Raw genomic sequence first — 14001 nt, 5'->3', positions numbered from 1 at the left:
TCAACTTGGTAACTTCTTTAGACCTCACTTTCAGAGAGGTGGAAAAAAAAAAAGGACTATTTGCATTTTGTATTTTTTCTCTGTACTTTCAGCTGAACTTGATTTCAATAAAAGTTTAAATAGCACAGCTGAGTCACTGTCTCAACAAACTTCTATTGGCCTCTGCGTTGTGCCGCGATGAAGCGTTACCGACTGGATTTAAGCTTACCTCCGTCAACTAAAAAATTCAAATATAAGAAACAATGGTTTTCGGACACTGGACAACGGGCAGTGCAGGATGTGATGCTTAAAGAAGGGAAAGGAAGTGGGCCAGGCGTGTCCAGGCTACACCCGAGGCAGGGCCAGCGGCCTGGCTTTCTGGGCAGTCAGGGCTCCAGGACCCGCAGCAGGGCGCGCTCCGGGCGCCGAAATCTGGCGAGCGCTAAGCGAAGGAAACCACGGAGCCGGGGAACTCGACGACGCGCCCCACGTGCGTCCGCACCCCGCACTCCACACTCCGCCCCCGACACTTGCGCGAGCGCGCGCGGCGGCGAGCATGCGCGGCGCGGCCCTGTGCGGCGCGCAGCAGATGAGCATGCGCGGTGTAAAAGCACCGCCCAAGCGATAGAGGCTTCTGCACTATGGTCAGGGCAGAGCCGGTGAGCATGCGCAGTGTGGCTGCAGAAGGGCGGGACCTGCGAGCATGCGCACTGTGGCAGAGCCGCAGCGGGCTTCCGGAAAATGGTGCTCAGCGTGGGGCAGGACTGGGCCGTTGAGCATGCGCGCTGGCGTGTGACCGGAGCGGCGGCGGTTGCTAGGCAACAGCGAGCCGCAGAGGTGGAGGGCGTCGGCCGCGGTGTGTGTGCAGAGGGCGGGGTCGGTTCCGCTGCAGGTGCGGCCCCGGGTGGAGTAGGGTGGAGAGGTGGGATGGGTTGGGGAGGGCAGGGGAGGGGGCGCCCTGGAGGCGGGAGCGGCCGGGACTGTCCTGTGCAGACCCAAAGGTCCTCGGGTCCCCAGGGCAGCCCGCCTACTCCGTGGCCATCCCTTGGGAGGGCCTAGAACGGTCACTGAGAACCACAACCAGCCCGTTACTGAAATGGGGCCCACGGTTAACATATGCAGTTGACCCTTGAACGAGGATGTGAACTGCGGGGCCCACCTGCAGGCCATACCCGGATTTTCTTCAGTAAATACGTACCGCAGTGCTACACTCTCCCTGGCGGAGGACGGGGGTCGGGTGGAGGCTGATTCTGGGACTTGAGCATCCTGGGGTTTTGGTGAAAACCGGCGGGTCCTGGAACCAGTCCCACGGATACCCAGGGACAGGAGGACTGTCATTCTACAACTGTTTCTGTGCTTCTGGCCAACCTGGGTGGAATCTCATCAAAAATGTAAAACAAGGAATTCCTAAGTTATAAAACCTGGCAACACAGTGTGTCCAATTGTCTTTTAAAAACTTTCTCTGGTGTTCCTGTGTTTTTAACTAGCATGTTTATAAATTAGCTTAAAGTCACTTAGACAAATCGGTAACAATTTTGCCACCACAGTGGTATCTTTTTACCAAGCACTACCTCTTTTAACTAATTGTTAACAATGGAATTTACGAAGAAAAAATATTCCTATTAATTTTAGCTCTTAATACTGGGTAAGGATTAAGTTTCTAACCGTACTGCTGCCTCAGACTAATTATATAATTTTGGAGGAGTCAGTAATCTCTGGATATGTTTTCTCCTTTTAAAATGAAGTTGGACTAAATAGTTGAAAATAGTTTCTAATGTTGAAATTTAACGACACTACAGGACTTACAAGGGGCACCGTTTTTAAAAGCTCTTGATGTTAAGCCCAGTGGCTTACAGTGTAGACACTTGAGATAAAATTGTCGACTGCAGATAGCTAGCTATGATTATTAAACAATTTTTAGGATGATGCAAACTATATTCTGCCAGGTTGTAGGCATTTTGAAAGTAGAAGATTCTGTTAGTGATCTTTCAGCATTTTAAATACCTTCTACCATTTCTTCAGCCTAGACTGTTGTGATGAAATATTAGATGGAAACTCCTTCATTCTCCTCTTGATGCCAGAATTGAAGGGGAACGGGGTTGCCGTAGAAGCTGTCACCTCACTGCTAAGGGGTCTTGGGGATCTCACAGACTCCTTTCCACTGTGCTTGCTTTCCTCATTCTGCACTCACCCCTTAGGAAGCTCATTCTGTGGGACTAACTGAATGTAGGTGTTGATCCTGAGATACATGTTTGGGATTAATTTGTCTCTTGTCTTACAATCAAGCCCTCAGCAGTACTCCCTAATTACTCCAGCAGTTTACTGTTCCTCCCTATCCCAATATATTTTGTACTCTTGTCTTCATAAGATATACCCTTGTCTAAAAACTAAAAGGGCCAATTCCAAATTCTTCCACCAGCTTTGTGTGTGTGTGTGTGGCTGCGTTGGGTCTCCGTTGCTGCACGCAGGCTTTTCCCTAGTTGCGGCGAGCGGGGGCTACTCTTTGTTGCGGTGCGTGGTCTCCTCATTGCGGCGGCTTCTCTTGTTGCGGAGCACAGGCTCTAGGCGTGCGGGCTTCAGTAGTTGTGACACGTGGGCTCAGTAGTTGTGGCTCGTGGGCTCTAGAGCGCAGGCTCAGTAGTTGTGGCACGTGGGCTTAGTTGCACCACTGCATGTGGGATCTTTCCAGACCAGGGCTTGAACCCGTGTCCCCTGCATTGGCAGGAGGATTCTTAACCACTGCGCCACCAGGGAAGCGCCTTTCCATCAGCTTTGAAGGGAACTGGATCAAGCATAACTGTTTACAGAGTATCTTCTGTGTAGAAGGACCTATTTTAGATACTTTACAAAGGTTGTCTCATTTAATCCTAACAGTAACCCTGCAAGGAGAGCGTTATTATATCTGTCTTGAGGTGGGGGAACAGACTCAGATATGCTGCGTATCTTGTATAAACAGGTAGAGCAAGATTAGAAGCCATGTATGTCTCTGTTGTGGACAGAGTGAAGTCAGACAGTATTCCTCTTACATCCCAGAGCGTCCACTGTTCCCTTCTCTAAAACATAAACACCTGCTGAGTTCTGGAGTGCCTGTGCTTTTCTTGTACCTGTGGGGTAGCATGTTCATTGCCTGCTCTCTGTCCTTCAAATCCCTGTTTTAATCTTATCCCTTTAAGAGGTATTTCACTTACATTCTCTGATCTTTGTAGTCTGAAATTTTGTTGTATTCACGTATAGTAACATTATATTTAGCAACAGATTGTTCTCATTCATATTAATAGGTTCCCTCCAACTATCAGGAGACCTGCTTGAGGACAGGTGAATCGAGTCACGACCGGCTTGAGTTCCTCTGGGATCAGAGCAGAGAGCTGAGTGCTGTGCTGGTGCGCACTCATCATCATCAGTTAGACTCTCCACATTGCTCTTCCCCGTAAACGTCATCAGAGATTTTAGGTACACTCTAACGTTGGCCTTCTGTTGGCTTTTTTACAGTAGAAGAATCAAAGAACTGGGATATGAAATGATGATATAATTTGATATAGCCAAGAAACCACTTCTCCTGGGTCAGCATGTTAAAAAATAAGGTACAAAATCCTTTTTAAAACATACACATTGTTTTACTCATGAATATATATATATATATATATATTTTTTTTTTTTTTTTTTTTTTTTTGTGGTACGCGGGCCTCTCACTGTTGTGGCCTCTCGTGTTGCGGAGCGCAGGCTCTGGATGCGCAGGCTCAGCAGCCATGGCTCACCGGCCCAGCCACTCCGCGGCACGTGGGATCTTCCCGGACCAGGGCACGAACCCGCGTCCCCTGCATCGGCAGGCGGACTCTCAACCACTGCGCCACCAGGGAAGCCCCACTCATGAATATATTTTAATTCAGCTATTTGAAAGTATAAAAAATAGTTTGCAAACCTTGCTTCAGTGAGGAACTGTCAGCTGTAGTACTTGGTGTAAGCATCTCTTAGCTGCATGGAAATTGCATTTTGTATAAGTTTTCACTAAAAAAGCATACACGTAAATGCAAGTTTCTCTTTAGTGTAACAGAAGTAAGCTTTGCCTGGAGTCTAATTATAGTGAAACAGAATGTGCTCAGGCACGCACAGCTTATATACATCAGAATGCATTTATTCATATTACGATTAAGGCCTTAGTAATTAAGTGAAAAGATGTTACTATGTCGTTAACATAAATGGTGAGACTGGGCTTTGCTCCCCTGACCTGGGTAATGCTGGGTGAAGCATCCTTTACTACTGGATTTGGTCTGGTGTGGCATCCAGGTTGACTGTTAGAGCATAAGCTTTCCTGTAAATGGTACATTCGATAATGTTCTGCATGTAAGGCTTTTTTCCCCACTTTCTAGGGTCATTCATCTAAACAGGATAACTTAGCAGTCACTGCAGTGGCTTTACAAGATCACATGTTACGTGATCTTCAACTTGGAAATCTTTCAATAGCAGATCATTCTAAGACAAAGGACAAATGTACAAATGTACATTCTTGGACAGAGAACAGATCCAAGTCTCTAAAAAGAAATACAAAAGCAACAATAGATACTGGACTTAAAAAAACCACACAAGGCCCTAAAGCGGAAGATCCAGAAAAAGAATACGTTCTTGATCCAAAACCACCACCACTAACTTTAGGTAAGCTAATCTTCATTCATATTTTGACTTATTAGACCTAAAGAATCTGGTTGAGATTAATAGTACCATTTTCTCTGGTACAGAAATTATTTTAACTTATGATCTTACAGAAAGATATGTCTGTACTGAAGTTTAAAAGTGATAATGAGGCCAATTTGAGTAAGAAAATGAAGATAGTAATGATAAGTAGAGTAAGAATCAGTAAAACAGAATAAAGTAGATATCCATTAATCTACAGTGACATAAATAAATAACTGAAGAAATAAATAAGTAATGGGGAAGGCTCTTTCTTACAGTAGAATGACAACTATAAGTATAGTAGACCAGAACTAGAAATAGAAAATCACCATGTGGTAAAGAGCACACTGATAACAACCATCTGAGGACGCTGGAACTAGCAGGGGAGTCGCGTTGAGACACAGGTCGGGGCACAGCCTCATGGCATTACCCCGGGGACCAGCTCACCACAGGAGAAGCGCCAGCACCTTTACCAAGTGACAAAGTCCAACGCCAGGCTCTCAGAAAGACGCAGATCCCTCCTAGCGCGTTCTCGCCAAAGATGCATCTCCAAATGTAACTCTGAGGAAACCTTAGATGACCCAGGTGGAAGGACATTCTACACAGTTCCTGGCCAGTGCTCTGCAAAAGCGTCAAGAGAAGCAAATAAAGACTGAGGTGCTGTCCCAGATCCTGGGAGGCCAAGGGGACAGGCCAACTGAGCCCTGTGAGTGATCAGGGTCAGAACAAAACGACGTCAGTGAGACAAGAACGACATCCTGCGGGGAGTATAGATTAATCAAGAGCGTTGGATCAACATAAATTGCTAGATTGGACCACTGCACTCAGGGCGTGTAAAATGTGAACATCTGGGGAGGCCGAGTGCAAGGCACATGAGGATTCTTTACACGGTTTTACAACCGTTTACAAGTCCGAGATTATTTTAAACTGCAAAGTTAGGAAAAGAAAAGGTTTTGATTTTTATTTCTTATTTTTATTTTTAGCAAGGGAGGCTGGGAAGTAAGGTCCAGCTATGTGCCCAGGAGGAGGGGAACAGGCTGGTGAACATGAGCTAGCTTCTGCCATAGATTCAAAGGATAAAAAGTGTTTATCCCTGTGAAGAACAGAGGAAGAATGTTCTTGATGGAGGAGAAGACAGAGGCAGGGCTCTGAGGCAGGAGACCTGGGGCATTTGAGGAGCTGAAATACTGAAATAAGAACAGAGTGGCGGAGCCTGGTGAGCCGGGGTGGAGGAGACCGGGAGAGCAGGGAAGAAACGCGAGGGGTCGGATGAGGAGAGGGGCTTGAGGTTTTAAAATTTTTGTTGTGGTAAAATATACATTACATCTGCCCACTCTCACCACTATTATTCAACATATTTTTGGAAGTCTTAGCCACAGCAATCAGAGAAGAAAAATAAAACAAATCCAAATCGGAAAAGAAGAAGTAAAGCTGTCACTGTTTGCAGATGACATGATACTATACATAGAGAATCCTAAAGATGCTACCAGAAAACAACTAGAGCTAATCAATGAATTTGGTAAAGTAGCAGGATACAAAATTAATGCACGGAAATCCCTTGCATTCATATACACTAAGGATGAAAAATCTGAGAGTGAAATTATGGAAACTCTACCATTTACCATTGCAATAAAAATAATAAAATACCTAGGAATAAACCTACCTAAGGAGACAAAAGATCTGTATGCAGAAAATTATAAGACACTGATGAAAGACATTAAAGATGATACAAATAGTTGGAGAGATATACCATGTTCTTGGACTGGAAGAATCAACATTGTGAAAATGACTATACTACCCAAAGCAATCTACAGATTCAATGCAACCCCTATCAAATTACCAATGGCATTTTTCACAGACTAGAGCAAAAAATTTCAGAATTTGTATGGAAACACAAAAGACCCTGAATAGCCAAAGCAATCTTGAGAAAGAAAAATGGAGCTGGAGGAATCAGGCTCCTGGACTTCAGACTATACTACAAAGCTACAGTCATCAAGACAGTATGGTACTGGCACAAAAACAGAAATATAGATCGATGGAACAGGATAGAAATCCCAGAGATAAACCCACGCACATATGGTCACCTTATCTTTGATAAAAGAGGCAAGAATATACAGTGGAGAAAAGACAGCCTCTTCAATAAGTGGTGCTGGGAAAACTGGACAGATACATGTAAAAGAATGAAATCAGAACACTCCCTAACACCATACACAAAAATAAACTCAAAATGGATTAAAGACCTAAATGTAAGGCCAGACACTATCAAACTCTTAGAGGAAAACATAGGCAGAACACTCTATGACATAAATCACAGCAAGATCCTTTTTGACCCACCTCCTAGAGAAATGGAAATAAAAACAAAAATAAACAAATGGGACCTAATGAAACTTCAAAGCTTTTGCACAGAAAAGGAAACCATAAACAAGATGAAAAGACAACCCTCAGAATGGGAGAAAATATTTGCAAATGAAGCAACTGACAAAGGATTAATCTCCAAAATTTATAAGCAGCTCATGCAGCTCAATAACAAAAAAACAAACAACCCAATCCAAAAATGGGCAGAAGACCTAAACAGACATTTCTCTAAAGAAGATATACAGACTGCCAACAAACACATGAAAGAATGCTCAACATCATTAATCATTAGAGAAATGCAAATCAAAACTACAATGAGATATCGTCTCACACCAGTCAGAATGGCCATCATCAAAAATCTAGAAACAATAAATGCTGGACAGGGTGTGGAGAAAAGGGAACACTCTTGCACTGCTGGTGGGAATGTGAATTGGTACAGCCACTATGGAGAACAGTATGGAGGTTCCTTAAGAAACTAAAAATAGAACTACCATATGACCCAGCAATCCCACTACTGGACATATACCCTGAGAAAACCATAATTCAAAAAGAGTCATGTACCAAAATGTTCATTGCAGCTCTATTTACAATAGCCAGGAGATGGAAACAACCTAAGTGTCCATCATCGGATGAATGGATAAAGATGTGGCACATATATACAATGGAATATTATTCAGCTATAAAAAGAAATGAAATTGAGCTATTTGTAATGAGGTGGATGGACCTAGAGACAGTCATACAGAGTGAAGTAAGTCAGAAAGAGAAAGAAAAATACCATATGCTAACACACATATATGGAATTTAAGAGAAAAAAAATGTCATGAATAACCTAGGGGTTAGACAGCAATAAAGACACAGACCTACTGGAGAATGGACTTGAGGATATGGGGAGGGGGAAGGGTAAGCTGTGACAAAGCGAGAGAGTGGCATGGACATATATACACTACCAAGTGTAATACTGATAGCTAGTGGGAAGCAGCCGCATAGCACAGGGAGACCAGCTCCGTGCTTTGTGACCACCTAGAGGGGTGGGATAGGGATGGTGGGAGGGAGGGAGGTGCAAGAGGGAGGAGATATGGGGATGTACGTATATGTATAACTGATTCACTTTGTTATAAAGCAGAAACTAACACACCATTGTAAAGCAATTATACTCCAATAAAGATGTTAAAAAAAAAGAGAGAAAAAATATACATAACATCAAATTTACCATTTCAACCATTTTTAAGCACACAGTTGAGTAGCATTAAGCGCATTCCCACTGTTGAGCGACCATCGCCGCTGTCCGGCTCCAGGACGTTTTCATCTTCCCAAACTCTGTCCCCGCCCCCAGCCTTGGGCAACCGCGAATTCACTTTGTGTCTCTACGAATCTGACTGCTTTAGGAGCCGCGTATAAGAGCAGTCATACGATACTTGTGCTTTTGTGCTTATTGCTTTTAGCATAACATCTCCAAGGTCCGTTCATGTTGTAGCACTATCAGAATTTCATTCTTGTTTAGGATGGAATACCATTCCATTACCTGCATATAGCACATTTGGTTTATCCATTCCATCAATGGACACTTGTTTCTCCCTTTCGGTTACTGTGAATAATGCTGCTGTGAACATTGGTGTAGAAATATCTGCTTGAGTCCCTGCTTTCAGTTCTTTGGCGAATACACCAAGAGGAGGAGTTGCTGGATCATATGGTAATTCTATATTTAATTTTTTGATGAAGCACCATGAAGTTTTCAGTGATGCTGGGTATGGAAAGTAAGTTTGGCTGGGACTTGCGTCCGAAGGCAGGTGATGGATGGCAGAGGAGCTGAAGGCCTGTGGGCAGGAGCTGAACCACGAAGAGGGAGCCTGAGGTTGCTGCAGTGCCCAGTGGACACTTTATCATTCTCCCCAGAACTGCTAACAGTGCTAGTTCTGTCCTAGACACGGCATCTCACAGGAGAGGCACAGGCTTGGAGAATGTGACAGTGATTTAGTGACTGTCTTCCATGTGCAGGTACAGTTTACAGAAATGATCGAGCAGCCTCGGAACAGTCACCTGAGCAGGGTAGATGCAAATTAGACATCAGGAAGAGAATCCCAATTTGGAGTAAATGAGTCATTCTTTCAGGAGCTCTTATTTTAAAAATCTAATTATTATGCATATTAGTTACTAATGAGGTTGGACCACATGCTCTTTTTTTTTTTAATGTCTTTATTGGAGTATAACTGCTTTACAATGGTGTCTTAGTTTCTGCTTTATAAAAAAGTGAATCAGCTATACATATATCCCCATATATCCTCCCTCTTGCACGGTCACAAAGCACTGAGATGGTCTCCCTGTGCTATGCAGCTGCTTCCCACTAGCTATCTACTTTACATTTGGTAGTGTATATATGTCCATGCCACTCTCGCACTTCGTCCCAGCTTACCTTTCCCCCTCCCCATGTCCTCAAGTCCATTCTCTACGTCTGCATCTTTATTGCTGTCCTGCCCCTAGGTTCTTCAGAACCTTTTTTTTTTTAATTCCATATATATGTGTTAGCATACAGTATTACTCAATTTCATTTCTTTTTATGGCTGAGTAATATTCCATTGTATATATGTGCCACATCTTCTTTATCCATTCATCTGTCATGGACACTTAGGTTGCTTCCATGTCCTGGCTATTGTAAACAGAGCTGCAATGAACATTTTGGTACATGACTCTTTTTGAATTATGGTTTTCTCAGGGTATATGCCCAGTAGTGGGATTGCTGGGTCATATGGTAGTTCTATTTTTAATTTTTTAAGGAACCTCCATACTGTTCTCCATAGTGGCTGTATCAATTTACAGTCCCACCAACAGTGCAAGAGGGTTCCCTTTTCTCCACACCCTGTCCAGCATTTATTGTTTGTAGATTTTTTGATGATGGCCATTCTGACTGGTGTGAGATGATATCTCATTGTAGTTTTGATTTGCATTTCTCTAATGATTAGTGATGTTGAGCATTCTTTCATGTGTTTGTTGGCAGTCTGTATATCTTCTTTGGAGAAATGTCTGTTTAGGTCCTCTGCCCATTTTTGGATTGCACCGTTTGTTTTTTTGATATTGAGGTGCATGAGCTGCTTATAAATTTTGGAGATTAATCCTTTGTCAGTTGCTTCATTTGCAAATATTTTCTCCCATTCTGAGGGTTGTCTTTTCATCTTGTTTTTGGTTTCCTTTGCTGTGCAAAAGCTTTTAAATTTCGTTAGGTCCCATTTGTTCATTTGTTCATTTTTTGCTTTTATTTCCCTTACTCTAGAAGGTGGGTCAAAAAGGATCTTGCTATGATTTATGTCATAGAGTGCTCTGCCTATGTTTTCCTCTAAGAGTTTGATAGTGCCTGCCCTTACATTTAGGTCTTTAATCCATTTTGAGTTTATTTTTGTGTATGGTGTTAGGGAGTGTTCTAATTTCATTCTTTTTTTTTTTTTTTTTTTTTTTTTTTTTTGCGGTACGCAGGCCTCTCACTGTGGTGGCCTCTCCCGTTGCGGAGCACAGGCTCGGAACACGCAGGCTCAGCAGCCATGGCTCACGGGCCCACCCGCTCCATGGCATGTGGGATCTTTCTGGACCGAGGCACGAACCCATGTCCCCTGCACCGGCAGGCGGACTCTCAACCACTGCACCATCACTCTTTTACATGTAGTTGTCCAGTCTTCCCAGCACCACTTATTGAAGAGACTGTCTTTTTTCCATTGTATATACTTGTGTCCTTTATCAAAGATAAGGTGACCATATGTGTGTGGGTTTATCTCTGGGCTTTCTATCCTGTCCCATTGATCTATATTTCTGTTTTTTGTGCCACTACCATACTGTCTTGATGACTGTAGCTTTGTAGTATAGTCTGAAGTCCAGGAGCTTGATCCCTCCAGCTCTGTTTTTCTTTCTCAAGATTGCTTTGGCTATTCAGGGTCGTCTGTGTTTCCATACAAATCATGAAATGTTTTGTTCTAGTTCTGTGAAAAATGCCATTGGTAATTTGATAGGGATTTCATTGAATCTGTAGATTGCTTTGGGTAGTATAGTCATTTTCACAATGTTGATTCTTCCAATCCAAAAACATGGTATATCTCTCCATCTGCTTGTATCATCTTTAATTTATTTTATCAGTGTCTAATAGTTTTCTGTATACAGGTCTTTTGTCTCCTTAGGTAGGTTTATTCCTAGGTATTTTATTGTTTTTGTTGCATGGTAAATGGGAGTGTTTCCTTAATTTCTCTTTCAGATTTTTCATCATTAGTGTAGAGGAATGCAAGAGATTTCTGTGCATTAATTTTGTATCCTGCTACTTTACCAAATTCATTGATTAGCTCTAGTATTTTTCTGGTAGCATCTTTAGGATTCTCTATGTATAGTGTCATGTCATCTGCTAACAGTGACAGCTTTACTTCTTCTTTTCCGATATAGATTCCTTTTAGTTCTTTTTTCTTTTCTGACTCCTGTGGCTAAAACTTACAAAATTATGTCAAATAATAGTGGTGAGAGTGGACAGCCTTGTCCTGTTCCTGATCTTAGAGGAAATGGTTTCAGTTTTTCACCATTGAGAATGATGTATCATGTCTCATTTAAAGCTTGTGTTTCCTTATTTATTTTCATTTTGCATGATCTGTCCTTTGGTGAAAGTGGGGTGTTAAAGTCCCCTACTGTGATTGTGTTACTGCTGATTTCCCCTTTTATAGCTGTTACCATTTGCCTTATGTATTGAGGTGCTTCTATGTTGGGTACATAAATATTTACAATTGTTATATCTTCTTCTTGGATTCCCTTGATCATTATGTAGTGTCCTTCTTTGTCTCTTGTAATAGTCTTTATTTTAAAGGCTATTTTGTCTGATATGAGAATTGCTACCCCAGCATTCTTTTGATTTCCATTTGCATGGAATATCTTTTTCCATCCCCTCACTTTCAGTCTGTATGTGTCCCTCGGTCTAAAGTAGGTCTCTTGTAGACAGCATATATACGGGTCTTGTTTTTGTATGCATTCAGCCAGTCTATGTCTTTTGGTTGGAGCATTTAATCCATTTACATTTAAGGTAGTTATTGATATGTATGTTCCTATTACCATTTTCTTAATTGTTTGGGGTTTGTTATTGTAGATCTTTTCCTTCTCTTGTGTTTCCTGCCTAGAAAAGTTCCTTTTGCATTTGTTGTAAAGCTGGTTTGGTGGTGCTGAATTCCCTTAGCTTTTGCTTGTCTGTAAAGGTTTTGATTTCTGTGTCGAATCTGAATGAGATCCTTGCTGGGTAGAGTAATCTTGGTTATAGGTTTTTCCCTTTCATCACTTTAAATGTGTCCTGCCATTCCCTTCTGGCTTGCAGAGTTTCTGCTGAAAGATCAGCTGTTAACCTTATGGGGGTTCCCTTGTATGTTATTTGTTGTTTTTCCCTTGCTGCTTTTAATATTTTTTTCTTTGTATTTAATTTTTGATAGTTTTATTAATATGTGTCTTGGCATGTTTCTCCTTGGATTTATCCTGTACGGGACTCTCTGTGCTTCCTGGACTTGATTAACTATTTTCTTTCCCATATTAGGGAAGTTTTCAACTATAATCTCTTCAAATATTTTCTCAGTCCCTTTCTTTTTCTCTTCTTCTTCTGGGACCCCCATAATTCGAATGTTGGTGCATTTAATGTTGTCCCAGAGGTCTGTAAGATTGCCCTCAATTCTTTTCATTCTTTTTTCTTTATTCTGCTCTGCAGTAGTTATTTCCACTATTTTATCTTCCCCATCACTTGTCCGTTCTCCTGCCTCAGTTATTCTGCTATTGATTCTTTCTAGAGAATTTTTAATTTCATTTATTGTGGTGTTCATCATTGTTTGTTTGCTCTTTAGTTCTTCTAGGTCCTTGTTAAATATTTCTTGCATTTTGTCTATTCTATTTCCAAGATTTTGGATCATCTTTACTATCATTATTCTGAATTCTTTTTCAGGTAGACTGCCTATTTCCTCTTCATTTGTTTGGTCTGGTGGGTTTTTACCTTGCTCCTTCATCTGCTGTGTGTTTCTTTGTCTTCTCATTTTGCTTAACTTACTGTGTTTGGGGTCTCCTTTTCACAGGCTGCAGTTTCGTAGTTCCTATTGTTTTCGGTGTCTGCCTCCAGTGGCTAAGGTTGGTTCAGTGGCTTGTGGAGGCTTCCTGATGGAGGGGACTGGTGCCTGTGTTCTGGTGGATGAGGCTGGATCTTATCTTTCTGGTGGGCAGGACTGTGTCTGGTGGTGTGTTTTGGGGTGCCTGTGAACTTCTTATGATTTTCGGCAGCCTCTCTGCTAATGGGTGGGGTTGTGTTCCTGTCTTGCTAGTTGTTTGACATAGGGTGTCCAGCACTGTAGCTTGCTGGTCATTGAGTGGAGCTAGGTCTTAGCGTTGAGATGGAGATCTCTGGGAGGTTTTCACCATTTGATATTACGTGAAGCTGGGAGGTCTCTGGTGGACCATTGTCCTGAACTCAGCTCTCCCACCTCAGAGGCTCAGGCCTGACACCTGGCCAGATCACCAAGACCCCGTCAGCCACATGGCTCAGAAGAAAACGGAGAAAAAAAAAAAGAAAGTTATCAAAATAAAAAATAATTCTTAAAAATAAAAAAATTACAAAGTAATTTTGAAAAGAAAAAGAAAGAAAGAAAGAAGAGAGCAGCCAAAGCAAATCCACCAATGATAACAAGCACTATAAACTATACTAAAGGCCTTCCCTGGTGGCGCAGTGGTTGAGAGTCCGCCTGCCGATGCAGGGGACACGGTTCGTGCCCCGGTCCGGGAGGATCCCACATGCCGTGGAGCGGCTGGGCCCGTGAGCCATGGCCGCTGGGCCTGTGCGTCCGGAGCCTGTGCTCCGCAACGGGAGGGGCCACAACAGTGAGAGGCCCGCATACCGCAAAAAAAAAAGTGATATCAGTCCGGCCTACCTTATAGAATCATGAAAATGAAATAGATATGGGGAATTCTTTGTAAATAAAAGCCTAAAGCATAAATGTAAGATAGTATTCTCCTTGACTT

General features: G+C 42.5%; 1 protein-coding gene across 1 annotated transcript in view; it reads left to right on the top strand.

Annotated features, from left to right (window-relative positions):
• Positions 1–838: 838 nt before the first annotated feature.
• RNF32 (ring finger protein 32) overlaps positions 839–14001 on the top strand; it is a 38222-nt gene continuing 25059 nt past the window's right edge. Inside the window, exons 1-3 of the mRNA XM_060156272.1 lie at positions 839–871; positions 3469–3560; positions 4347–4629. Coding sequence (XP_060012255.1) covers positions 3546–3560; positions 4347–4629 — 298 coding nt within the window. The 5' untranslated portion in view covers positions 839–871; positions 3469–3545. The remainder of the gene's footprint in view (positions 872–3468; positions 3561–4346; positions 4630–14001) is intronic.

Source organism: Lagenorhynchus albirostris, chromosome 8, assembly GCF_949774975.1.
Source record: "Lagenorhynchus albirostris chromosome 8, mLagAlb1.1, whole genome shotgun sequence".
NCBI classification, from domain to species: Eukaryota; Metazoa; Chordata; class Mammalia; order Artiodactyla; family Delphinidae; genus Lagenorhynchus; species Lagenorhynchus albirostris.
Note: the sequence above shows the minus strand (reverse complement) of the source record. Positions and strands in the feature narration are given on the sequence as shown.